Here is a 27,182-nt window from a genome sequence, read left to right on the forward strand (position 1 = left end):
CACAACTGACCTGGACCTGACTTTATCTTGACTCTCTGCTCTGGACTAACAGAGCTATCATGTGCACTTGCAAATGTTGTTTTGGGCTGTTTGCTGTAACTGTTTTGGCTAGTTCCCTCGAAAGCCAAGCCCAGAGAAGGGCAGCCTTCAGGTACCATTCCTGCTATGATTACCTGGCAAGCAGAAGCTGTAATTGATTCCCAATGCTACAATGTCGTACTGAAGGCCAGCTGTGGGGTCCCCAGCCCAGCAAATGTGCCCACAAAACAATCTGAGTAGCTGAAAGAGAAGAAATAAACGAACAGTTTAGCCTAAGACAAGTTAAATCTTGATCACTTGAACTCCACTGGTGTCATTGTATCTTTGCCCAAATTTCGTGAGAGATGCAAAGAGGGAAGGAATGATTTCCAAGATTCACCGAAATGCAACACTTCACAGCTTAAAACAGATCAACAATACATGACAACTGAAAACCCAGAACATAACATGGAAAACGTTGCCTCGTTAAATCTAAATTTAACTTTCAAACAATATAAAGGGATGTTTGGATTTCCTCTACACTTTGCAACTTCTGGGAATAGTTTTATAGAGAATTTCCAGAGAAACAACTCTTTCTGTTGCTGTCAGCCCAATCTTTCTCACTTGATTACCCTGCACAGAAGACCAACTTCTTGGCATTCTTGCAACTTTGAAGTGGAAAACTGGTGCCTGCAGCTCAGGGCAGGAGAAACTGAAGTTGTTGCAGCTTGGAAAGCATCCTCCATGCACAAGCATGGCTGTGGCCCTAAAGCCCCTGTGGTTAAAAGACTAGAGACATCTTCAAGGAAGGATCAGTAATTTAGCAGAAATCGACAACTTCTCTTTTGTTTAAAATATTCTGGACCGGCAGGGGAGAAAGGCAAAGGAGGCAGAAAGTTTGCCCAAACCCCAGCAATTTCCTCTGTACAGAAACCCCATTTTCCTGCCCCAGAATGAATCGAGCTGGAAAGGACATTTCAGAAGTGCCCAGCCAAAATCTCCTCACAGCAGAGCCAACAGCAGTTTTAGGTGGGGTTGCTGAGGGCTGCAGATTGGTATTTTCCATTGAAGCAAGGGTAATCCTTTCCCCTGGAAAATGAATGCACAGAGCTGCAATTCAGGGCTGGTGGGGACTCCGTGCATTTTCCTGCCCCTGTAAGACGGTCAAATCAGCATAGGAAAAACCGCCGGGTTAACTCAAGATGGGGATGCATCCCCTCCTCCCCACCCTCGCCTAACCGGGACCCCTCGAGCAGGGTAGGCAGCGTCCGGGGGCTGCTCCGCGGAGCGCGCCAAGGGCCGGGGCAGGAACGGGGCGCCGGGCCGTGGGGCAGGGGCGGGCGGGCAGCGGAGCGCGGGTGGGGCGGCGCGGGGGGCGGCGGCCCTTTCCTACCTACCTACCTACCTGCCGGCGGCGGCGGCGGCGGCGGCGGGACTCGGGGTGGCACCGTCCCGCACCGCGCTCTTATAGGCAGCGACGGGCGCGGAGCCCTATGTAAATGCAGGCGCGGCCCGCCCCGCCGCACTGCCCCTCCGCACGGCCACGCAAGGTGAGCGCCGCGACCGGGGGCCGCGGACACGCGTGTCCCCGCGTGCGGGGGGGAGGGTGGGTCTGGGGGGTCAGGGCCACGCGGGTCTCCTCTTGCGTGGAGGCGGGGGGATCGGGCCCACGCGCGTCCCACCCACCCCTGCGTGGGGAACTGGGAGCCAGGGCCATGCATGCTGCTACCTGCGGGGTTGTCGGGCTACGCGTGTTGTCGCCAGTGGAGGGGGCAGGAGGTCGTGCTATTCCTGTCTCCTCCTGCTTGGAGGACAAGTTGGGATGGGGCCATGCGTGGGGGGATAGAAGGAGTCGGGCCACACTTTTCTTTCCTGTGTGATGGACAAGGTGGGATGGGACCATGTGCCCCCCCTTCCTCCCCACTTGCATGGAAACCAGGGTGCTGGGCTACTGGTGTCCCTGCCTGCTTGGGGCACAGGGTGAGATGGGGGTACACGTCCCCATCCGCATGGGGGACCAAGGGGTTAGGGCCACTTGTGTCCCTGCCTGCTTGGGGCACACACCTGCATGGGGCACTAGGAGGTTGGGGCCATCCATGTCCCTGCCTGCATAGAGGACTGGGGGGGTCTGGGTCATGTGTGTCCTCACCTGCAGGGTGCGATGGAGCCATGCATATCCCTGCGTGCGAGGGAGCAGAGCCACAGGACAGAGTGGGTTGGGACTATACATGTCCCTGCCTGCATGGGCACAGGACACCGTGGGGACAGGCAGGCACCCCTTATGTCCCACAAGGGGAGGGAGTCCCTGTTGTGCACTGTGGTGGCCACTGGAGCATCTGGCCCCAGGGGTGTCCCCAGGTGGGAAAGCTGGAGACACCACCGGTCCCTGTGTGCATGGTGTCCACAGCATGTGCACAGGTCTGGGATTTTCTGGATGACATCCAAGGCTGGGGAGATGCAGCCTGTTCTGAAATCCCAGGGCTGGCTGGTTGGTGGGCGAAGGTGGCAGTCTCCCAGTCTGTCCCACCAGCACTGAGGAGAGCTAGAAATAAGCTGTGACTAACCAGGACTGCAGGGATCAGGCTCCAGGCTTCTCAAATGCCTTGAAACTGCTCTCCTGTACCTGCACTAGGTTCTGCAGTGGGGCTGCTGCTCTCTCAGGATGCTGATGTATCCCACAGTCCCATCTGATGTGGCTCTGGGGAGAGCTCTGGAGACATTTGGAGGCTGAAGCCCTAACTTTAGGAGACCCAAATCTGTTGAGATCAGGTAGAGCGGGAGATCCTTGCTCTGGGGGAACCCATGTGTTTGCACTCTTTGCAGCACGGTTTTTGGAGGGGTGCAAAACTCCAGGCCTTGCTAAGGGCAGAGGGATCCTCTCTGATGGGAGAAGACAAGGCTGGGGAAGCGGGTGCTTGATTTCACTAGGTGCAGAGGGAGGGAATGACTTTCCAAAGGTGGCACAGGGAATGTGTGGAAAAGCAGAGACTGAGGGCTCATCAGACCTTACAAAATTCCTGGAATACTTGACAAGTCTGTGGAACTAATCCAAGCTTGCAAAGCTTTCCCTCAGCAAGCTGCACCATGGGCTTCCAAGGTCACTCTGGTTTCTTTATGTTAAGGAACCGTCTGGGTGGTTTGCAAGATTTGGGAGGCAGGTGTAAGAGCAGGGGGGTCTTTCTGGAGAAGCCTGGCAACTGGTCCTCAACAGATGGGAGAGCACACTGGGGAGGTGAAGCTGGAGCTCTCAGCTGAAGCATGAGAAAAGAGCTTGTGGGACAGCTGAGTGCCACTCATGAGATACCCACCTTCCTTGAGATGAAGTCCCTAACCCAGAACTGCATGTCCCTCTTCTTGATGCATCCTATAAAGACTGCTGGGAGTCAGCCTTGCCTATGAGAAGGTTCCCAGCAATAGCTGGAGGAAGTTTAATAGGCAGGGGAGACATGGTGTCAGTGTCTCCTCATGCCCTTACAGACCGAGTTCTGCCAGGGAGAGCTGATCCTGGGTAAGGGAAATGGTTCTTGAGGTTTGGTTGGGAAAGACAAACTGCTGACGTGCCCAGTAACTTGTAAGAAGACATAAAGGCAGTGAAGAGGCATGGAATAGAAGTTCCATGTTGGTGGGAAAGGCCCTCAGAAGTCTTTGGTGCAACCTACTGTCTGGAGCATGACCACCACTGTCACTGTATCACACTGGCCGTAGTCGAGGCTGGAAAGCCTCCAGAGACCCCCCCACAGTCTTGGATTGACTAGGCAATCAGCGGGTTTACAGTGCTGGGCCATGGAGAGATGAAAAGTGCATGACACCTGGCATGTCATCTCATGGCTTGGGTCAAGAGCAATTCCCATATCTGAGGAAATGGGAGGTTTGCTCAGTGACAGAAGGAATTTTAAAACACATTCTCTGCTGGAGCCCTGTGAGAAGACCCAAGGGGAAGGGGGAGACATGCTACACTGTGACTGTGGTGATATACTTTGAGATTGGCTTTGCCCCATGTTTCCTGAGCAACTTTGGTAAATCTTCTGTGGCACCCTCAGGCCTCAGCTCTAGATGAGGGTTGCAACTCTGTACATTTTGAGTCAGCAGGAAATAAATCCAGCTGTGTCTATGGGGACTCCCTTCCTACAGTGCAGGAGGTCACGTGGACCTCTGTGCACAACCAAACCACAACTGTTGCTCAGGGTGTCTCCAGCCACGCAGCCCTCCACATTGGTTTCAGCAGGGAACAGGCTGTTTCAACGGGAAGAGCTTTCTGGCAGGAGCATCCCATGTGGTGACGGTGACTGGGCCCTGTCACTCCTGGCAGAGGTCCTAGGCACCTCCTTGCTTCACCCATTGGCCAAACTTTCATGTTCCTCCTATGCGATGGGGCTCACGGAGCCTCTGATTCCCACCAGCTGCACAACCCAAATCTCATGCCCACAAGACCATGCTCAGCAGAGGGCTGTGAGATGGAAGAGCTCTGGGGCCCCTTCCACAGGGACATGCTCCAGGAGGACAGGGGTGGCACTGGGTAACCAGGAACACCACTCAATGCTGCTCTCAGCAGCTCTGAGGCTTTCAGCAGCCCCAGCTCCCATGCGTGTGGAAGTGAGGCCAGAACTGAAAATGCAATCAGTGCAGAGGTATTTCAACAGGGATTTAATGTTAAATTCATGTTATGGAAAGCTAACAAAGCAGTTTGCCTGTAATGATGTTTGTTAAATACATTTTATGGAAAGCTAACAAAAAGTTGTTTGCCTGTAATAATGTTCTGTGAGGTCCAGAGCACAGGTGAGCTGTTGTAACAGAGGAGGAACGTGGAAATGTCACTTCTCGAGGAACAGCTTGCTTTCTAATGCAAAAGGCCCAAAGTAGAGAAATCTCTGGCAGAAGGGAGCTAACACAGGTTATATACGATGCTTACAACCTGGCAATGAGCTTTCAGTTTTATGAAACACAATTAATGTGACCACAAATGACAATATTTAAATCTCAATCAACTTCATTTGCCAAGTGGATAGTGTATTTAGTGACTCTCATATTACAATTTGTGCCACTGGTAGTGATAAGTGAAAAATCCCCACTGCAATTCCCAGTAAATAAAAAATAAAACCTACAGAGCTGCTGGCAACGTGAGCCTTTCTGAAACCATCATTTCTTTAAGTTTTGATTAAAACAATGAAAAAAAGAAACTAAAAGCATCACTTTGGCTTGTGACAGAGCAATGTAGGAAAAGCTGAAACCTGTGCATCACCGCATCCCTTGGCAACACAGGTCCTCTGAAATGGGGCTAGTCTTTGGATACACACCCACAGTGCTGGAACAAGGGACAAAGAGCCATGTTTAGTGGAAAACCCTATCTTGGAGTTAAATCCAAGTTTGGCATTCCTGTGCACTGGAAAGCCAACAGCAGCATTTAGCATTTATGACCGAAAAATGTAGCCTTAGCTGTTCATGGCTGGGAATCCCTCTCTGCAGTCAGGTTTTAAAGCTGTTTTCAGCTGAGGTTTTAAAGGTTCAGGTCCCACTGATGAAATTTGCTCTGGATCCAGGGCCTTTGTGGAAAGTGAGATGGTAAAGCGTTATGAGAAAGGCTGGTCATGCAAGAGTGCCGTCGATTTAGCCCAGAGGTGATGAAGAGGTCTTGATCTGCAGTACTAGCACACTTTGGCAGACCTGACTGCATGCTGAGGCTGTTCCCATCGTGTTCGCAGCTGGATTTTGCTTGGATGGGACAATGCATGCGCAGAGAAATTGCCAGCTGAAACGTGTCTGTTTCTGTAACGAAGAGCACGTTTCTATAACAGAGCTGGCACAGCTTAATGTCTTCCTGCCATGGATGATGAGTTGTGAACCTACAGCTGGGGTACCTCAAGGCAGGGATACTAGTCCTGCTCCAGCAGAAAGGTCTTCTCAGGCCAGTTGACACCTCCTGATAGAGCTTTCCCAGGGTGATGGGGTCTCACATGCCCCCTGCCACCTTCCCACAGCCCAAATTGGGAGATACTGCTGATGGATGATGACGGCAGTGGGATTTCACCAGGCAGCAGAAACCACAAGAGAGAGCTGAGATTATGGTCTGTGCATGTTCCCAGCCTCCGAGAGCAGCCCAGCTCCAGCTCCCTCCTTCTCCTCTCCTTTTGCAGGTCACTGCTTCCAAAGACCCAGGGGCCAATGCAACCCGCAGAGATGATGTTGAGTTTGACCGTGGTTCTGCTGGTGACGTGGACCTTGGGAAGTAAGTGCGGTTTCAGGGAAGGGGATCCAAAGGGAGATCCTGGATAGTTTCTGCCCCTCAGAGGAATTTACTCTAACTCATGGGGCATCACATCAGAGATGGGGATGATTCAGTTTGTGATGAAATAAGAAAAAAATGGAGCAAAATGCTGAACTTACAGAGCCTACAGGTTGGGAGACTCACCTACTGCTGTTTATATGTGTACACAGCTCGTAAGCAGGAACTGGAGCTTCCTGCTAGTATTATAATAAAAGCAATAAAATTTAACACAAAGGAAACAAAGTATATATTTATTGACAAAGGCTGATGCTGATACACAATGCATGGAGGAGAGCATAACTCCAGTGTCAAGGCTTTTGCTTGACTCAGATGGACTTTGTGGGGGTCAGAAGTGGGGAGAGGCTTCTTCTGATACAATGAGAGAGAAGCAGAAGATGAAGATCCTCTGGGAGTAGACTAGTGGGGGACAGAATTTGATTTGGGGACATCAGGATCACAAGCAATTTCTAATTTTAGGCATTGCTTATCCCTCAATAGGAGTGCAAAACTTGTCTAAAAAACTGTTTGTACAGAAAGTTTCAGAAAGACTATGGGAAAATATCACAATATAAATATAATATAATGGAGATGCTCGTTTCATGCATATTTTTTTTTTGCTGCTCACCAAGTGGGTACGGTCTCTTCCAGGAGCCCAGGAGAACATCTCCTGGGAGGTCCAGCGCTACGATGGCTGGTACAACAACCTGCTGCACCACAGCCACGGCTCGGTGGGTGAGTACCAGGCCTGGGGATGGGGATGGTGGGATGGGGCAAGCTGGCACTTTGGCATGTGGCTTGCTTTACAACTGAGAGAGAAACCTTTTCTGACTTGAGCCTGAACCAGGCAGGTGACCAGGCAATGCCACCTCCCATGGTCCTGAGAGGTGGCTGTTTGAACTCAAGGTAGGTCCCTAGATGCACTTAAGAGCCTCTTTAGAACAGTCTGGAGGGGCCAAGCAGCCGAGCTTTGTCTCCCATGTCCTGGCCTTGCCACTTTTACCAGCTGTCCAGGCACCATCTGCAGGTCACGCTGGTGGTGGATCAGTCCTGGAGCAGAGCTGTGCCTTTGAGGGGTCATTCAAAATATCCAAGGTAGGGAGGACCCAGCTCTTCCCAGCAGGTGTTTCAGTGATGGTCAGGGATCCCAGAGCTAGGAAAAGGCATCTTTAGCCAAAATCAGAGTGCTGTTCAAGCAGCATTCAACACAAGGCCAGAGACAGAAGTGTTCATGGTCCAGGCTGCAGTAGGCGTGCTGGACCTACTTCTTTACCGCTCTGCACAGGGCAGATTTTGCACTGTTGGGCTGCTGTGCAGCATGTAGTGGTCTGTACTGGGACAGGCATGCAGGATTTCCCTGTGCCAGTAGTGAGCTACATGACCACAACCAGCCCATGGGCCCACCTCCAGGACATGTCTCCGAGCCAGGGACCAGGGCAGATCAGGCTTGATCTTATCTCAAATACTAAAGATTATGAATCCTCCTATTTCCTGCAGCCCAAATAGGTCACCTACACAGTGACACAAGGCGTGGTGGCAATTACACAGCTTCCTGTGAGCCCAAATGGCTCTCCAACATGACGCGTGTCACCAGCCCTTTGGTTACACCAAAGCCTGTCAGAGAGATCCAGCGGGTCCCTGGCAGACAAGATGTCCCTCTTCCAGAGCAGACAGATCAGACCTTAACATTTGGAAACTAAGCCAGAAACTAAGCCAGTAATTCAGGATTTCCCCCAGTCTGGGGAACTCCAGCAAATGAAGCCTGCCACACTGGTGAAGAACCTTTCGAAAAGAACTTGCTCATCAGTGCAAAATGACCTCTCGCCTCCGGGCTTTTCAGTTACAGTACAGGCAGTGGGTATGAAGTCAGGGTGTTTCTCTCTCATCTTCTCCCTTGTCTCTCTGCCTCTCCAGCTGTTCCTTCTCCTGTTCCCTGTGGTGTTGGCATTCACCATGCTTGTGTAGGATTGCATAGCCAACATGGGCAGCTTAACATCACTCCAGTTACCCACTGGAGCACACCACCCCAGACCTCCAGGAGACAAAGGGGATACACAGGGACCAGAGAAGGACAACTGGAAGGGAACATGCCCATGGAGGATAACCTCCTAGTTTTAAGAGGACTGATCCTGGTGTTGCAAGAAGTTTTGGGTGTTGGTACCAAAACTTGCGTGTTCCTGGCCAATATAAGTGTCTATGCCATCCTCTTGCTCTCTTCTGGGACCCTCGCACAGACTGGTGTACCCCACTATTGCTGTACCTCCTATCTGTCGGGTGCTGCTGGACCCATGTCATCTTGCTTTGGTGCCACAGGTGCCAGACTGTTGCGTCTCCTGCCAGCCAACTACGCAGATGGTGTCTACCAGGCACTGCAGGAGCCCCGCGTGCCCAACGCTCGCCAGCTCAGCAATGCGGTGGCACGGGGACCCTCCGGGCTCCCCTCTCGTAGGAACACAACCGTGCTGGCTGTCTTCTTCGGTAAGAGCTGGGGCCTGGCACCGGGTGGAAAGATTTTGGTTTGGGTAGAAAAATGTTGGTTTCTCGTACCCCAAGGCCATGCATCAGAGCGCTCCTCACCCACCACTTCATAGCAGACACACTCCTGAAAGATAGGGCCTTGGGTATTGCCATACCAAAGTATTGTCCCGCCAAGAGAGTGCATGAATTTTTGGTGACCTTTGGCAGTTGCCCCAAATGCTGGTATTTGTCATTTGGGAACTTCCTCATTTGTTTTAGCGGTAGAGTTACCTCATTGCAAAACGCCTGACAGATAAGAGCTGCACTGTGACTGATTGCTGGGCAGAATTGCTGCAAGTTGGAGCAGTTTTTGCTGTCACTCAGGAGCTTGGCATCCCCCAAGCTTGGGGATGTCTGTCTCTGGGAAATACCCTCGGCTCATTGAGAAAACAGGCTGAACTTGTCAAAGAAGTGGAGACAATTAGCTCCCCATACAGCTTAATGTTCATACATGTCCCCGGACACCCCAGCAGGGGTGCTTGGCCCCAAGATGGGCCACAGGAGGGGCAGACACTAGTGCGGTACCGTTTAGCTTCTCCCTGGAGGTAGTTTCTCCTAACACAGCAAAGCTCAAATGGGCCAACAGCAACGGCAGCCACCAGGCTCAGCATCGGAAGCAACCCTTGGCCTTGAAGGCCACAGGCAAGGAGGAGCTCAGGGAAATAGTGGCTAAATGCAGAGCCTTGCTCCTGATAAAGTGGTGGCCAGCAGATGGTCCAGCTGCTGGTGGTCTCTGAACATCTACTGGCTGAGTTTCGCTACCCTGGTCCCTGAATGACCCTACCTTACTCATGAGGTCTGGCCAGGGGCACTTGGAGCCCTGTTCCTGTGGAGTGGAGTTCAGCACATCGGGGCTGCAGCCCAAAGTGACTTTTTCAAAGTCGTGGAGCAAATCAGCAGTGAAGGGAGAAAGAAAACCACTCTTGCTGCACAGGGTGGCCCCCTCAGCCCACATATGGCTCAGCTGCTCACCATCACATCCTGCTCCAGGTGCTGGTGGCAGTCCTCCCAGCTGCTGACCATGCTTGGGTCTCTGACAGGTTTCTATGTGCTCTCGGACATCCTGGAGGTGGAGAAACCTGGCTGCCCTGCAGAGTTCCTGAACATCCACATCCCATCTGGAGACCTCGTGTTTGACCCTGCAGGCACTGGAGATGTGGTCCTGCCCTTCCAGCGCATCCACTGGGTGACGGAGACGGGGCAGAGCCCCAACAGCCCCCGGGAACAGGTAGGTAGCATTTGCTTTGCTCTTCGCCTTTCAGCTAAATTCCTCTTCACCCAACATTGGGGTCTGTAGCAGCCAAGATAGCGTTTGCAAAAATAAAAGGAGAGCACCACTGTTTCCTTAAAAATATATGTCTCTCAAGTGTTTGAACCAATTGCAAATGAACCCAAAGCACAACCTGCAAGGTACTGGTTCACATGGAGCAACAATTGTGGTTGCTCAAGGTCAGTGCTTTTCTTGGCCAGAGAAAACATGATTACTCTAGATCTGCCTGTGTCATCTATTTTAATGCAAATTTTAGTATCTTGCATGGTTTACGGAGGGCAGAAGACAAAAGGGTAAAGCAGGAGCAATTCTCAGCCTTCCTTGACTGCCAAAGTTTTTATCGCTTCAGTCAAAATGAGCAAAAGTAGGGCTGTCTGTATCTGGTGAAACAAGGGATAACTGGAGCCTTTTTAGCACAAGTGTAATGAACTTCCATAACCAATCATACACTTGTGCCACTCTAGAAGGTCAGTAATTATGACACTTTTTTTAGGCACCACTTATCTTTAATAATATATCACAAAGATGAGCTGGTACTGTCATAAAGTTGTGAAGTTGTAAAGCTTCTCTGAATTTCAGTCATTTTGGAAAAAAAAAATCCAGATTTTCCCCCAGTTTCTCCATATTTTGCTGTGCTGAGGCTGGATATGTTCCCAAGCCCATGTGATTTTTCTTTGATGCTGGAAAGCTTCCCAATCAAAATCCCCAAAGCAAAACAGCTCCCTGAACCTTTCACGTGATAAACCATGATGAGACCAGATTAGCAAGTCATGTTTTTAGCAGTATTTCAAACCTTAGAAAAATGAAACCTCCAGCACGTTTTCAGACTAAAAAGGATGTTTTCATGAAAACATTTGGCAGGGGAGATATTCAACATGCTGCCAGGGCAGTGGGACTGCCTGCTGCGAGGACAGGGCTCCCCAGAGGGGACAGCTCCAGTGTTTCCAGTTTCCCCAGAGATGGGTTTAGTCCCTTTCCATCTTGGTCTTGCCTACACAGGGATTCACAGATGTCTGCTTCTGGGCATAGCTGAAAATAATTGGGGGAAAAAAACCCCAAAATGTACTTTTGAAAAATCTGTATCTGGTCTTTTCCTGTACCTGGCGCTAATTCCTGCAGTTTGCATAGAGATTGTCGGTGTATATAATTGCATCCTGATAGCTCTTGTTAAAACAGGGGATGGGGTGGCTGCTTTGCAAGACCAAAAGGGCCAGGTTGGGGCTTTTCAGACCTTTTTTCTGCACCTTTCCACCGAGACCCTGGTACCTGTTAATGCCTGTTCCCTGTGCCTGCCCTAGACCAACGAGGTGACGGGCTGGCTGGACGGCAGCTCCATCTACGGCCCCTCGCACTCCTGGAGTGATGCCCTGAGGAGCTTCTCAGGGGGAAAGCTGGCATCAGGGCCCGGTGGGCGCCTCCCGAGGGAGACAGACGGGAGGGTCCCCATGTGGAAAGCGCTGGATCCGTCCACGGGACAGGGTGGTCCCCAGGGGATCTATGGTAATGGTGGCCATGCTCAATGGGTTTTCACCTGCTTGGCTCCATCCCTGACCATGAGCTTTGGGAGCAGGAGGTCCCTGGAGCCAAGCCCAGAGGGGATCTCTGGAAAGGGCAGGGTTGCGTGGGTCAGGACACGTGGGTCAGGAGTCTGGTGGGAGGGCAGGCAGTTTCCCAGCCCAAGGGGGAGGAAGATACGTGCCCCACCAAAGGCTTCCCAGCAAAGACATGCCGTGAAGTTAAGGTGCCACATCCCCAGGAGACAATGGGTCATTTCCCAGCCAACATGCAGAGACTGGTGGGTGCTGGTCCCTCTGACGTGAGGTGATCTCCTCTGGGGAAAGGGGATGCTGCTGATAAAAACCTACTCAGCTTGTTTGAATTCCTTACCTGCCCAACCTTTGGTCCATGTTGGAGGCCTAGTGCTGCTTCTCACTCGCTAAGGCTGCTTGTCTCCCTGGGGAGGAAGGAAGGGCGAGGGGACGAGGGGATGCTGGGCTGCAGCCACAGGGCTGGGGGTGCTCCTCCAGCCACGGGCAAATCTAGACCCAGTGGCAGCATCCCCCACTGATGGTCCCGGCGGCTCTTGCAGACCTGGGGAGTGCCTGGGGGAATGAGAACCCCTTCCTGCAGGCTGAGAGCATCACCTGGTTTCGGTACCACAACCACCTGGCTACAGAGCTGGCCCATGCACACCCCACCTGGCCTGATGAGGACCTCTTCCAGCACGCTCGCAAGTGGGTCATCGCCACTTTCCAGGTGAGGGATGGGACCGCTGGCTCTACCGGGACCCCCGACATCCTCCCTGGTGCTGGCCCTGACCCACGTCACCTGTGCCCTAGAGCATCGTGCTGTACGAGTGGCTTCCGACCCTGCTGGGGAAAAGCGCCCCGGAGTACAAAGGTGAGGGGCACGGTGGGTGATGGCGTGCAGGGAGCAGGGGTGCGGGGACCAGGGCAGCCAGGGGATGGAGAGGGAGAGGGAGCTTGGCCCCCTTTCCCTCCAGCCTGGCTGCTGGACCATGGCTGCTGCATCACAGGTTACCAGCAGCACCTGGACCCCAGCCTCTCACCGGAGTTCGTGGCGGCTGCAGGGCAATTCCTAGCCACCATGGTGCCGCCGGGTGTTTACAAGAGGTAGGAGCAGCCCAGCAGGGCTGTGGGACAGCAGTGCCCATGCCAGGGAAGGGGATGCCCAAGATGGGGTGGTGGCCGGGGATGGTCCCTGTCCCTTCCCCACATCCTGCCCCTCGCTGGGACAGCCAAGCCCTGTCAGCTCAGGGCAGCCCCGGCCAGGGTTGTGGGTCCAGCCCTTCTCTGCTGTTCCAGAGACCCCAGTTGCCGGTTCCAGAATGTGCCTGGCCCTGGTGGCCCATTCCCAGCAGTGCGGCTCTGCAACAGCTACTGGAGAAGAGAGGTACGGGGAAGGGAGCGTGGGGGTCCTGAGGATGTGGTAGACTGGCTGGGGGAATCTTCATTCCTTCCTTTTTGTTGTGGAGGACCCCACAGGGGTCTGAAAGGGAGATTGGATGCAGAGCATGACAGCCAACCAACGGGTGTGAGATTTTCCCCATCCAGACATCCCCAGATGCTGCCTTCAGCTGCGGCAGGATCAGACCTCAAGGTTGAGCTGACACGGAGAAAATGAGCCTGGAAGAAGTCCCTAGTCCCCCTACGCCCAGAGTCTGCACCCCTATGGGCACCAGTTCAGGAGTGTGGGGCTACCCCACGTCCTCGGTCCTGCAAGGAATCACCTGCTCTTCCCATCTCCCCTCAGAGCATCGGGCCGCAGCAGGCAGAGGATGTGGACAACCTCCTGCTGGGGATGAGCTCACAGATTGCGGAGCGGGAGGACAACATTGTGGTGGAAGATCTCCAAGGTCTGCACTCCCCTGCACTGCAGATAGCATGTCAGTGGGTGACCCTTTCTCCCGGGGCTGTGCACGGGCCGAGGTGGGGAGGCAGGTCCCATCGCCGCTGCCATCAGCACCCAACCACATGCTCAGACCAGCCTTAACCTTGTTAACGGAGGTGGAGAGAAGCTGCAGGGCATGTTAAGTGTGTCCATGGGACCTTCCTGGCAAGGGCATGGAGATGATATCTCCATGTTCAGCATGGCCCATGGTCAAGGGACAAAGGACAAGTCCAGCCCGGCAGCTATGGCAGTTGGGGTTGCTTCTCCAGCTCTTCCTTGCCATCACCAGGGCTTTGAATCCACCCACAGATTACTGGTACGGGCCCCTGAAGTACTCCCGCACCGACTACGTGGCCAGCTGGTTTCAGCGTGGGCGAGACCTTGGCCTGCCCACGTATAACCAAGCCCGGGAGCGATTTGGGTTGGAGCCTCTCCAGAACTGGTCGGACCTTGCCCCACACCTGGAGCAACAGGTAACAGGGAACTGGTCTGGGCACGGAAAGTGTGTGGGTCAAAGGATGTTGGGGCAGTAACTGGCTTCTCCAGCAATGTAAGACAAGGGACATCAGTGCGCATCCTGCCCTAGCTTATTTTCATGCCTGCGGGGCTGTTGCATTGGGGTAACTGTACAATTACATGGCATGACTAACGATATCCTGCCCTGGTGCTAAGCTCCCGTGCTGCTGGATGCCCTGGCAGAATTCCATCTGCTCACATGTGTACGGTGGTGGTTTCTGGCCAGGTCCTGGAGAAGGTGGCTGCCCTGTATGCCAACAACATGGCTGGGCTGGAGCTGCTCCCTGGAGGCATGCTGGAGACTGACGGCTCCCTCTTCAGTGCCATCATCCTGGACCAGTTTGTGCGCCTGCGTGATGGTGACAGGTTTTGGTTCGAAAACACCAAGAATGGGTAAATGCCTCTTCCCCATCTGGCAGGCTGCCCACTGCTCTGCAAGCCCCAGTAACACACAAAAACTGGGGCTAGAGGAAAAAACATCCTCCAGCTTCCTCAGTTCCTAAAACAGTGCAGGGAGTGAATCCCTCCTGCTGCTGGCCAGTGACACCTGGGGCCACCACTTGACCCCACATCTTTTTCCCCAGGCTGTTCACAGCGGAGGAAACCAGGCAGATCCGTAACACCACCTTCCACGATGTCCTGGCTGCTGTCATGGACACAGACCCCACACAGCTCCAGCCCAACGTGTTCGTCTGGAGTGAGGGTGAGTGCTTTGTGCGATGGCAGGGTGCAGGGAGCAAACGGCACCAGCAAGTTAGGGAGGAAAGCAGACCCATTTCAGTGACACAGCCAGTGGTGACTCAGTGACACAGGGAAAGCATCGGGCTGCAGTTTCTCAAGCCTGACACCTGCTATGCCCCTACACCACCAAAATGTGTACAAAATGCAAGGGTTGTTTGTAAGCAAAGCGGGCAGTGCTGACGTTGAAAGAGGGCTGACATCCAGGCGTGTGCATTGCATGAGTCCTTGAAGGATGTCCAGGTACAAAAATGCAATTGATGCCCTGGAAGGTCGTGCTGGGCTTAAAACTCAGCCTCTGCCTACCCCATGCTGTCACGCTCCTCACTGACGTGTCCTCTAGCTCTGTCTATACAGAAGCACGCACACATCTGCAGGTTAAATGATGAGTGACCTGAAACATAATGGTTTGCAGATGAGTTAAGCTTTGTATACTGTAACTGCATAACATTGCCTACTTTTGCCTGTAATTGAATCAACCCCTGAATATGCCCTGGGTGCCGTACTGCAACTCCAACTCCTGCCTGGCTGCTCTGCCAACAGGGTTGTTGGTTAACCCGTGCTGCTGGAAGGCCTGGCCAGGCTTTCCCGCAGATGTAGCTGCAACAGCAGCATGGACTGTGCCAGCTGGCTTTCAGCCTGGGGAGAGCTCAGGACTTGCATCCCAGCATGTTTTGGGTTCCCAGCAGGCTAGTCCCATGCTGATATGCACCTCTCACCCTGATGTCTTCCTGTGCCGTCCTTGAAATGAGCTTTCCTCTCCCTGCCAAGACCCAAAGAGCCCTGCTGCCATGCTCAGGGTGAGCTGTGGTCCAACACAGCAGTATGCCTTCTCTTGGGATCTTGCCACACCCTTCCCATTTACCGAAAGCATTTTATTTGGCACACGTCCCAGCCCTTGCAAGGCATTTTGGTTCCCTTGGCATAATGCTCCATGCAATTGCACCAGGGGGATTCCCTGAATTTGCAGCATCCGGATGAGCAGAGGCTCTGATCCCCAATTTGCCGTAGCCCAGAGTGCATCAGGCTCAGCCCATCCCATCGGGAGAGGTGATGGTGCTGAACACTTGAGTCCAGTTCTGCACTTGGTTTGCTGTGGCAGGCAAAGGTTCAACCCGAAAGCAAGGGTTGTCCCCTAAGAGCTGAGTTTAATTCAAGCATCCCAGTTCTGCAGTTCCTCCTGGGTCGCTCAGCAATGAACCCCACCAGCATCTTAATGCAGAGATTCCTGGGGACGATGGAGTTGAGATGGGTAAAAGGTCCATGACACTCACAGCCTGTCTCCCCCCATGCAGGGGACCCGTGCCCCCAGCTCCAGCAGCTCACAGCTCAACACCTGGCCAACTGCACGCCCATGATGGTGCTGGATTACTTCGAAGGCAGTGGCGCAGGCTTTGGGATCATCATCGTTGTCCTCTGCTGTCTGCCTTTAGGTTTGTCACTCTGTTTTTTTACCTGTCTCCTCTTCTACCACAGAAAGGGGCTCAGTGCCCATGGACCAAGCACCTCCCAGCAGAAGCTGCTGAGTCTTGGTCACTTCTGAGGTCCCTGAGGTGGCAGGGTCCTGGGGCACCAGGAGGGAGCAGAGCTTTCATTGAGCAGCCCTGCATTAAAGAAATCGATGCAGCATTGAACTGGGGGTGACGGGGAAGACATAAACCCCTGTCTGCCCCAGTCACACAGGTGATGCTGCCAAAGTGGGAAGGACTTTTGTGATATCTCATGCCTCCTTCCCCAATATGTCCCCAGTGACTCTGTTTGTTGCCTGGATCGTTGCCGTTCTCCGCAAGAGAGATTTCAAGAAGCTGCAGAAGAAGCAGGGCTCCAACGTGCAGAGAGAGGTGACGGGCGAGGCAATACATGGTGAGGTGGCACTGTCAATCCTGCGATGGCGTCTGAAGTCAGGGCACATACTGAGACAGGGCTGGGCTTGGAGCTTATATCCAGACTGGATGTAAGGAGAAACTGTTTCCCCAGGAGGATAGTCAAGCAGTGGAGCAGGTAGCCCAGAGAGGTTGTGCCGTCTCCATCCTATCCACGACCTGACCAGATAAAGCCTTGAGCGGACCGGCCTGACCCTGTAGCTGGTCCTACTTTGGGCAGGAGGTTGGGCACGAGACCCTTCCAGCCTGAGTCCCTTCCAACCTGAGTCATCCTATGACTCTCTAATTCCAACGTTCTCCAGATCACACTTTACCTGAAGGAAACCTGTGTAGAGCAATTGCACCAGTAGCTCCAGGACAGGGACTGTATCTCCTTGCTCTGGACACTGGAAAAATCCTCCCAGCTCCATGGTCTGTACTCCTCCTGTGTCCATGTGCAGGAGACACAGTGCTCTGCAGTTGGGAGATCATCATTTTTCCCTTGTCATGTGTCTGGCCATGAAATCACTCCCAAACTGCATCTTGGTGAAGGAGGTGCTGGGCTGAATAGGAGCCCAGGTACGCCTTTCCAGCTGAGTCCTGTGCTCTCTCCCATCAGCCATGGAGTGGCACGGTCCCAAGACAGACAGCTCTCCCGTCTACATTCAGCTCCAAGCTGACAAAGTGCTCAAAGTGCTGGATGGGAGAGGGTCTGTGCTCCGGACCATCAGCCTGAAAGCCCATCAAAGGGTGGAGGTGATCCTCTCCAGCAACAAAGGGAACAAAGCTCTGCTCCTGAAGAGCCCCAAGGAGTACGACCTGGTGAGTACCATGCTTGGGGTATGATACCGTCCCTGGACCCTCCACAATCCTGGAGTGACCCACGCGACCTGCCGCTGGTCACGTACACCCTGCACCACTCAGCCCTGGGCACTGGGAGCAGCGTAGATCCCTGAAAGGTGGCTGTGGCCTCCTGAGAACCACCAGGTCCAGCTTATACCATGGAGTGACTGCTGTGGTGAAGAGCAGCAGCACTCGCATCCCGACTGAGCCTCTGCTGCTCACGGCCGTTTGGTGGGGTTTTTTGCAGGTGCTGCTTTTCAGTGAGGAGGCAGAGAGGAGCAACTTCATTGGGAAGCTACAAGACTACTTGAAGGAAAGTGGCCTTGATCTGCATATGTCTGAGATGAAGGAGCAGAGCCTGATGAAATGGGCAGTCACCCAGGAGCAGAGAAAACAAATTCTGGAGACTTTCTTCAGGCACCTGTTTGCTCAGGTATGTAGAGGTGTGGCAGGCTCTGATGCATGGAGGAAGGTGTTTCTGTATTGATTAAGCAACGAATGGTGCTGCCGTTGCTCTCCGTCAGAGCTGGTAAGCCATGCACAAGGAAGCTGCCAATACTTTCAGGACCAAGGGACATTTTCCCTTGCAGAAGACAAAGGGAGTTCTGCTGTGGCGATATAAGTGTCTAAAGTTGCAGAGAGACTTTTGGATGATGTAACTGAGGTCTCCGTAATGGTCAGTGGTGTTTAGTGTGAAAGTCACATTGTGTAGGAGAGACACGGGAATTCCCCATGGTATCTGCCAGAGTTTTGTGCCAGGGAGCCACTGGTCTTTGTGCAATAGGTCAGGCAAGTGAACACCGGTCTTCTGCTCTGCCAGCACTTATGGGATTTCTTTTGTGGGACACAACCTGCAGGTGCTGGAAATTGACAGGTCCAATGCCGGAGAGCTCAACTTTGAATCTTCACAGAAGGCGAAGGAGTCTCTAACATGTGAGCTGAGCAGGGCTGAGTTTGCTGAGGCCCTGGGACTCAAAGCCCACTCCATGTTTGTGGACTCCATGTTCTCCCTGGCCGACAAGGACAGCAACGGCTACATCTCCTTCCGGGAATTCCTGGACATCTTGGTGGTCTTCATGAAAGGTGGGAGCTGGAGCTGGTATTGTCTTCATCTGTTGCCCTCAGTCCTGTTTCTAGGATCTGGCAACGCCACCAGCAGAGTGAAGAACAAGATCCATCCAGCAGGTCAATCTGTAGACACTCCTACACATTAAAATTCCCTTCACTTAGAACAGCTTCAACTTGAGTTATGGGGCAGTGACAATGTAATTATGTTTTATGAAAGACTGTTCATGAGGGGAGCTATCTTTCACCACCATAGACGTCTGCCTTGTCTCCTGAACAGACCATGCATCCTGTCCTTGAGAGATGATAATAAGTGTATCTGATATCATAACTGATCCTCCCTGAATGACCACTGGAAAGGTGGATTCATAGATGGAGGTGGTGAATGCCAGATTCAATCAAAGCAGGTCCCAGAAAAATCATTGCTGTCCAAAAGTACATTTTGAGTTTGCAAAATAATGCACAACAAAGAATGTGTATCTACCTGATTTTTCACCTTGCACTTGAGAAAGTCAAGTCGCTATTCAAGCTGCGATCAGCAGTGTGCTTTCAGTCTTTTCAGAACTGGGTGAGGCTTCACTGCTGCAGGCCCAGACTCTCAAAGACGGTGTTTGAAAGCAACTTGTTGATGAAAATAGGATCTTGTTCTTCAGCTCTCTCCCTCTCCACCAGGGTCCCCAGAGGAGAAGTCCAAGCTGATGTTCAGGATGTATGACATTGATGAGAATGGGTTTCTCTCCAAGGAGGAGTTTCTGAGGATGCTTAGGTACTTCTCTTCATCTCTCTAGATGTTTTCACAATGTCTGTAAACATAGATGTCTTCAAAAGCAGCTCCCACTTTCTGTGCTTCACTCCCCAAGGGTGCTACGTGAGAGCCCATGGGCTCAACAATACTCACAACCAAGACCCCATTTCTCCCATGAAACTGGTCTGGGGCTCTGCCCTGTGTTACTTGAACGACTCGAGCTGTGGTCCTCTGAAGTTCCCATCTCCTCTCCTTGCTCCAGGTCCTTCATCGAGATCTCCAACAACTGCCTGTCAAGAGACCAGGCAGAGCAGGTGACTGAGTCCATGTTTCGGGCCTCAGGGTTTCAGGACAGGTATGAGCTGACGTGGGAGGATTTCCACTACATGTTGCGGGACCACGACAGTGAGCTTCGTCTCACCCAGCTCTGCATCAAAGGTCAGTGGGCAGGAGTACTGGGTCACCCCAGGCCCTGCAGGGCTGGAGGCAGTGGACAGCACCCAATATGTAGCTCCCAAATCTTGTCCCGTCAATCTCCCCAACCCCACTGCAGTAATGGGGCATCAGCTGTAGCTCCATGTGCAACAGGTTTGGGTCAGCTCAGAGCCTCTCCCCACCACACCCCTGCCCAGGGGAGATGCCTAAACCTCGTCGACCGCGTCTTGCACACTCTGAATGGCTGTTTGTCCTTTTGGCTCCTCAAAGGTGTCCCCGAGGTGCTCAAGCAAAACCTGCACAACCGCGTCTCCTTCATAAAAAAGAAAGAGCCAAAAGGGTAAGCTCTCCTCCTTAGTCTTGCTGCTGCTACCATTTCTTCTTCTCCTTCTGCCCTGATCACATCCATCCTTCACTTCAGCCCCTCCAGCAAATGCTCCCACCAGGTGTTCGCACACCCAGCACTGGGGAAGGGGGACGACCACGCTGGGACGTGCCCATGAGCAAGCTGGAGGCTGTGGTGGGGCTTCTGCCCTCCTCCCCTGGCACCCAGGCAGGCAGAGGGGAGGAACTGCCTCCTGCAGAGCCCCTGTTACATCCACTACGTGGGGATGGGAGTCCCACCTTGCTTTTCAGAGGGGCAGGTTATCTTGGAGTGAATCCAGCCCATGTACCACACAATTAAATTTAACACAATGTCCTGGTTTCAGTTGGGATGGAGTTAATTTTCCTTCTAGTAGCTAGTATAGTGTTATGGTTTGGATTCAGTATAAGAATGTTGGTAACACTGATGTTTTTGGTTGTTGCTAAGTAGTGTTTACAGTAAATCAAGGATTTTTCAGCTTCTCATGGCCAGCCAGCAAGAAGGCTGGAGGGGCACAAGAAGCTGAGAGGGGACACAGCCAGGGCAGCTGACCCAAACTGGCCAGCGACGTATTCCATACCATGTGACATCATGCCCAGTATATAAACTGAGGGAGTTGGCCTGGGGGGGGACCGCTGCTTGGGAACTAACTGGGCATTGGTCAGCGAGTGGTGAGCAATTGCATTGTGCATCACTTGTTTTGTACATTCCAGTCCTTTTATTGTTATTTTCATTTTATTATTATCACTATTAGTTTCTTCCTTTCTTTTCTATTAAACTGTTCTTATGTCAACCCATGAGTTTTACCTTTTTCCTTCTGATTCTCTCCCCCATTCCACTGGGTGGGGGGGGGGAAGTGAGTGAGTGGCTTCATGGTGCTTAGTTGCTGGCTGGGGTTAAACCACAACAGACAAGCAGGCTTGCAGAGTAGAGAGCTGGACACCTTCTCAGCTGAGCCTGAGTTGGAAAGTGGAGAAACAGGGAAAATTTTGGCAAGCCCTTCCTGCAAGTACAGCTTTGGGCTAGACATAGCTCTATTTCCAACAGAACCATCTCAGAGGAAGAGAAAGACGCAAACGTGGACACTGTGAGCCACTACATGGAGCGAGAAGGACAAGAGCTGAGGAAGAGACCAGGCAGAAAGTGAGTACACTCTCTCTCCTCACTGGGCATGCTTCTCGGGTTCGGGTTCAGCTTGTTTGCTCCTTCTCGTATCTCTGTGTTAGACTGGGTAGCCCTCCAGGCAAATGACACTGCTGCAAGGAGCCAGAACCCCCATGACGGTGGTGCAACGTAGGGAGGGGATGCGAGACCATCCCTGCAGAAGATACCCCAGCCCAGGCAGGCACATCACAGCCTCTCGCTGGCCAACAAGCTACGGGAACAGCCCTGTCTTGGTGGGGACGGTGCCGTAGCTGGGTCTGGGTGATGTGCCTCTATAAAAAACAAATGAAGTGGCCAACTCCAGAGCCTGGGATAGTGGTTTTTAGAGTGTATGCCTTGCCAGCAGAGAGGGGCTTTGCCTGGTAGGTCCTGCCTGCACTCCTCTGCCCCTTGGGACACTTTTGGTTCAGCCATGGGCTGCCTGCGAGAGCTGCAGGAGAGATTCTGGTCCTCACTGCTCTGGCAGCAGCAAATATTTCTACAAGGAAGCAGTTCAGTGGTTGTTACTCATGGTTAGAATATCCTGATTTGCCTTAATAGCTCCAAGGACCTTCCCCTACCCTGGGATCAGTTTGAAGGGTTGAATATTACAATGACAATTATCTTTCACAGTTCTGATCTACGTTTTCATTTATGAGTCACTATCTGCACATTTGTTACCCGCTTTCAAAAATGCATAGACTGCGGGATGACCTGAGATCAACCGTTGACACTGTGCACAGGTCATTACTGTCAGCAATGTACAGAGGTGGTCACAGTGCTGTACAGGGAGGAAGACCCAAATCTGGGCAGCATGACCCTGAGCCATACTTTGCTGGCTAAACCTCGAAATGACACCAGCCCTCCTGTATTTGCCAGGGCGAATCAGTACCAGCTGCATTTGTACACTGAAGCGCAACGGAAGAAGTATGAGCGGAACAAAATCCAGCAGAAGATCCAGGAGTTCAAGCGCTTCATTGAGAATTACCGGCGCCATATCGTCTGTGTGGTCCTCTTCTCTGCCATCACCGCCGGCGTGTTTGCAGAGCGAGCCTACTGTGAGTGCCCATCCAGCCCTGCTGGCCCAGACATGGAGGGGGTGTGTGGGCTTGGCTCCTCAAATCTGCTGGTTGCATGGGGCATGCTGGGGTGTGAAAGGTTCCAACACAGCTTTGGGCAACAGTGTTGGTCCTCCCCTGGAATAACCAAAGGATTACTGAAGTTGGAAGGGACCTCTGGAGGGGTCTGGTCCAATGCCCTGCTCATAGCAAGGCCAATTTCAAAGCTGAATGAGGCTGCTGAAGGCCTTCTCTAGAGAAGGTTTGAAGAGCTCCAAGGTTGGAGAACCCACTACCTCACTGGGCCTGTGTTAGTTTTTGACCATCCTCCTTGTGAAGAGTTTATTTTACATCAGACCTGAATCTCCTTCAGTGAAGATTGTGCTGTTGCCTCTCATCCTTTCACTGTGCATCTCTAAGAAAGAATTTGGCTCTCTCCACTCTGTAATACCCATTAAGTGGTTGCAGACAGCCACAAGGCCTTCCCTGACCCTTCTCCTCCAGCCTGAACAAACCCATTTCCCTCAGCCTTTCCCCTGCGTGATGTCCTCCAGCTCCCACCCATTCTGGTGCCCTCCACTGGACTCATTTTAGTTTGTTGATGCCTCTCATGTTGGGATGCCCAACTGAGGACACAGTACCAAGGTGCAGTTCCACAGTGCCCGGCAGAGGAGGACAATCCCCTCCTTTGACCTCCAAGGAGACCCTGTCACCCAGCAGCTCTGGGGGGGTCTGACATGGAGAATTGTGCCCCTGTCCCCACAGAGCCCCATCCCTGGTGATCTTTTCTTGGTGGAGCCAGGCAGATGGCTGTCCCCTTGTTTCAAGAAGGGTCATGGCCCTCAGCGCCGGGCACACTGACACACCCTCCGCTCTCTCTTTCCAGACTATGGCTTCGCATCCTCCAGCACTGGAATTGCACAGACCACCTTTGTGGGGATCATCATCTCCCGGGGATCAGCTGCCTCCATCTCCTTCATGTACTCCTACATCCTGCTTACCATGTGTCGCAACCTCATCACAGTCCTGCGGGAGACCTTCCTTAATCACTACATCCCCTTCGATGCCGCAGTGGACTTCCACCGCTGGATAGCTATGGCAGCCCTGATTTTCTCAGGTAGGTGGGCTGCTGGGGGATGTGCTGCCCATGAACCACAGCTAAAGCAGGAGGACCAGCCCATCATGACACAGCAGGACCAGGCAGAACCTTGAAGACCTGTATGGAGCCTGCAGAGACATAGATGCTTTGCACGAGAGAAGAGGAGGAATTGCCAGGTCCCTGGGCACATCACCAGGGTCTGCCACATCTCCATCCACAGCAACACTGATGCTTTTCTCTCCCGGTTTCTGTCTCTTACAGTGCTCCACACTGCAGGTCACATAGTTAACGTCTACATCTTCTCAGTCACACCTCTCAGTGTGTTGTCCTGCCTCTTTTCCAGCGTCTTTGTAGATGATGGGTAGGTGAAATTTAAAGCACAGTCCAGACAAGAGTGTCCTGGGCATGGACAGGAATGAAAATGGAAACGAGGAGTTTGCTCTGGCCACTCCATGGTGCAATCTCTTGTCCCTCCAGGTCACAGCTCCCACAGAAGTATTACTGGTGGTTCTTCCAGACTATTCCAGGTGAGACCACCTAGCAGGCAGCCCTACATCCCTGTGCTCAGGACAGGCAGCCCTCTGCCCAGCCCAGGTGGAGCCCCAGTGGGGCTGCCCTGATGCCCCCCAGGACCTCCCAACCCCTCCTTTCACAGGCATGACGGGAGTGCTGCTGCTCGTGATCCTGGCCGTGATGTACGTGTTCGCCACCCACCACTTCCGACGCGTCAGCTTCCAGGGCTTCTGGATCACCCACCACCTCTACGTGCTGCTCTACGTCCTGGTAAAGCATTAGGGCTGGGAGGGAGGTGCATCTTGCTGATGCACCGCAAGACCCTGGGTCAGCCCAGCTGATGAGATGAAATAGCTGGGGAGGTCCCAAAGGACCTGGTGGCCCCAGTCCCAGCTCCCAGCTGCTGCTGAGCTGCCACCAAATCAGTCACGGGGTGATGGCTTGCAGTGCTGAGCACCGTGCTGATGGGGACTGCTCCCTGCCCAGGTCATCATCCACGGCAGCTACGCGCTGATCCAGCAGCCCCGCTTCTACATCTATTTCATCATCCCAGCTCTCATCTACAGTGCGGACAAGCTGCTCAGCCTGAGCAGGAAGAAGGTGGAGATCAGCGTCGTGAAAGCCGAGCTCCTGCCCTCAGGTACCACAACATCCCTGGCCACATGGCCCAGGCTCTTCGCAAGAGCATCTGGAGCTGCAGCAATGGAGGAACCTCCACCACACAATGCCTCCACCTTAATGAAGTCCCCATCCCCGTCCCCCTTCCAGATGTCACTCACCTCCGGTTCCAGCGGCCACTGGACTTTGACTACAAGTCTGGGCAGTGGGTGCGCATCGCCTGCGTGGCCCTGGGCACCACCGAGTACCACCCCTTCACCCTGACCTCAGCGCCGCATGAGGACACGCTGAGCCTGCACATCCGGGCCGTGGGACCCTGGACCACCCGCCTGCGAGAACTCTACTCCCCAGAGAGCCTGGCCCTCATCGGCAAGCTGCCCAAGGTGAGCCCCACACTACTTCTGCAGGGACAGGGACGTCTGAGCCTGAGAGCTTCTCAGCAATGGGTTGTGCCCAGCCTGAGGCACTTCTCCAGCCTTGAATGTGGCCAAGACCTGGGCAAGCAGAGGCAGGAGATGCTCTGCTGATGTCTGCTCCCTTCCAGCTCTATCTGGACGGGCCCTTTGGAGAGGGCCACCAGGAGTGGAACAAGTTCGAGGTGTCAGTGCTGGTGGGAGGAGGCATCGGGGTGACGCCCTTCGCATCCATCCTCAAGGACCTGGTCTTCAAGTCCTCCATAAACTCCAAGCTGCTGTGTAAGAAGGTAAGAAGAAGCATCTGAAAGACAAGAGCCCTCTCAAGATGCCTCCTGCTGCTGCTGGCCTCTTTGGGGGTAATATCCTCCGTGATCCTTCTGGGAAGGAGCCCCATGGACATGCATAAGGGTGCTGGCCCCACTCTGAGCCTCATCCCCATGTGCCACAGATCTATTTCATCTGGGTCACGCGCACGCAGCGGCAGTTTGAGTGGCTGGCGGACATCATCCGCGAGGTGGAGGAGGCGGACAGGAATGACTTGGTCTCTGTGCACATCTACATCACGCAGCTGGCCGAGAAGTTCGATCTGCGCACCACCATGCTGGTGAGCCTGGCCACCCGCCGGGGAGGCTGCCATGCTGTGCTGGGCCACGCTGGGCCATCTGATGCGCACTGATCTCTCTTCCAGTACATCTGCGAGCGGCACTTCCAGAAGGTGCTGAACAAGAGCCTCTTCACAGGGCTGCGCTCCATCACCCATTTTGGGCGCCCTCCCTTCATACCCTTCTTCAACTCGCTGCAGGAGGTGCACCCCGAGGTCAGTGCCCGGCTGGGGACAGGAGGAGGGGCACCCACCAGCCAGTGTGGAGGACTGGTCCCAGCCTGTCCCTGAGGCCCTGGAGACCTTGGTGGTACTAAGGTCCCTTCTGCCCTGAAGGGGCATGAACCCCACTTTCCCTCTGGAGCCAGGATGAGCTGCAAGAGTCAGCAATGCCCCATACCAGCCAAACACCCCCTGCTATGGCGAGGCCCCGGCTGCAGTCACTGCCCAGAGCTGGAAGAGACCCTGGGGGATCCCATCCTTCCTCCACGGCCTCAGCAGCTCCATGGGGAAGTGACAACCTCCCCAAAAACCTCCTCAGGCTGGGACGGACTGCTCAGCCAGCATCCGTGCTCAAAGCTGCCACAGGGCAAGGGGCCAAGGGGGGCTGGGCTGGGGGGAGAACTGGTGCTGCTGAGTTTGACCTGTTTGCCTCCCTCCTTCCCCAGGTGCAGAAGATCGGGGTGTTCAGCTGTGGCCCACCCGGGATGACAAAGAGTGTGGAAAAGGCTTGCCAGCAGCTGAACAAGAAGGACCAGACCTACTTTGCACATCACTATGAGAATTTCTGACGCTACCCCATGCTGTTTCACCTCCCGGGCTGCAGTCCTCATTGGAAATGTGCGTTCAACCCCAGCACCTGTGTGGCAATGCTTCGGGTGGTCGCGGTCCTGGGCTCTCACCCACCAGCATCCCCGGGAGAAAGCCATCCATGGCCAAGAACATGGATGCTGAGACAAGCACACAGTGCACCAGTAAAGCGTTGCCATCCCAGCGTCACCCCACACAGCCCTAGTGTGAACCCCTGAGCCCGGGGCATCCTGCTACCATCCACGCACTCCTGCAGCCCCACACCCAGGGTCAGGCTGGGGTGTCCCAATCCAGAAAACCCAGTGTTCGAGTTAAGCCCAATTCTGCCACCTTAATCCCACAAGACAGAGCTCGTGCTCTGCCGAGTGGCTCGGGGAATGTCTCTGAACAGCTTTGGGGAACAGCTTGGTGCCTGCACAACTTGAATTCACAGCACTTTTTGCCTCGAGACCCGGGTGGCACGCACATATGGTGAGGAGCCAAAGAGCTGCCCACCATCCCTCTCCTTGAAACAGGCTCAGCTTTCCTAATGCACTTCTTTGTGCCTGCTCGTTAGGACTCTGAGCTTTCCCTAGGTTTGCATAGGGCCTTAGTTGTGTTTGCGTTGGCTTCTTTCAGCAGTGTCACCGTCCTTTGATCAGGGATCATTTGCACTGGTTTAACTAATGCCTGGCTTTGCATCGCTGGGCTGCCGCTCTTGCAGGCTGTGATAGAGCTTAAATAAAGCTGATTGAAGTTTTAAAACACTTTATTGCCTCCTGTAGTTGGGTCCCAGTTACCTGGAGACTTGCAATACTTGTGGCATTGCTCCTGTTACAGAATATTTATGCCAGCCCCCTGGGAAATGGGTTAAAGAGGAGTGAGTTTCCCCTGCACTGGTG

General features: G+C 53.5%; 1 protein-coding gene across 1 annotated transcript; it reads left to right on the top strand.

The window, feature by feature from the left end:
* Positions 1 to 1,183: 1,183 nt before the first annotated feature.
* Positions 1,184 to 26,954, top strand: LOC115341551 (dual oxidase 2-like). The gene is made up of 34 exons (XM_030014773.2): positions 1,184 to 1,275; positions 6,150 to 6,241; positions 6,929 to 7,012; positions 8,591 to 8,755; positions 9,835 to 10,022; positions 11,363 to 11,564; positions 12,154 to 12,320; positions 12,404 to 12,464; positions 12,601 to 12,697; positions 12,890 to 12,977; positions 13,338 to 13,440; positions 13,785 to 13,948; positions 14,218 to 14,384; positions 14,576 to 14,694; positions 16,025 to 16,162; positions 16,479 to 16,592; positions 17,211 to 17,413; positions 17,682 to 17,867; positions 18,292 to 18,517; positions 19,172 to 19,265; positions 19,507 to 19,682; positions 19,950 to 20,019; positions 21,091 to 21,186; positions 22,066 to 22,244; positions 23,131 to 23,361; positions 23,605 to 23,704; positions 23,821 to 23,870; positions 23,999 to 24,126; positions 24,343 to 24,496; positions 24,625 to 24,857; positions 25,019 to 25,177; positions 25,339 to 25,494; positions 25,579 to 25,707; positions 26,160 to 26,954. The coding sequence occupies exons 2-34, from the start codon at positions 6,178 to 6,180 to the stop codon at positions 26,280 to 26,282; spliced, it is 4,614 nt and encodes a 1,537-aa protein (XP_029870633.1). The 5' UTR covers positions 1,184 to 1,275; positions 6,150 to 6,177; the 3' UTR covers positions 26,283 to 26,954.
* The last annotated feature ends 228 nt before the right edge of the window (positions 26,955 to 27,182 follow it).

This window comes from Aquila chrysaetos, chromosome 5 (genome assembly GCF_900496995.4).
Source record: "Aquila chrysaetos chrysaetos chromosome 5, bAquChr1.4, whole genome shotgun sequence".
Classification (NCBI taxonomy): domain Eukaryota; kingdom Metazoa; phylum Chordata; class Aves; order Accipitriformes; family Accipitridae; genus Aquila; species Aquila chrysaetos.

What these genes read in the sequence shown, in the direction of transcription:
- LOC115341551 (XM_030014773.2), top strand. Translation starts at nt 6,178, where the DNA reads ATGCAACCCGCAGAGATGATGTTGAGTTTGACCGTGGTTCTGCTGGTG. An exon ending in TGGTCCCCAGGGGATCTATG is followed by an intron (nt 11,565 to 12,153) that starts GTAATGGTGGCC and finishes CGGCTCTTGCAG; the next exon opens with ACCTGGGGAGTGCCTGGGGG. An exon ending in TGCAGGAGGTGCACCCCGAG is followed by an intron (nt 25,708 to 26,159) that starts GTCAGTGCCCGG and finishes CTCCTTCCCCAG; the next exon opens with GTGCAGAAGATCGGGGTGTT.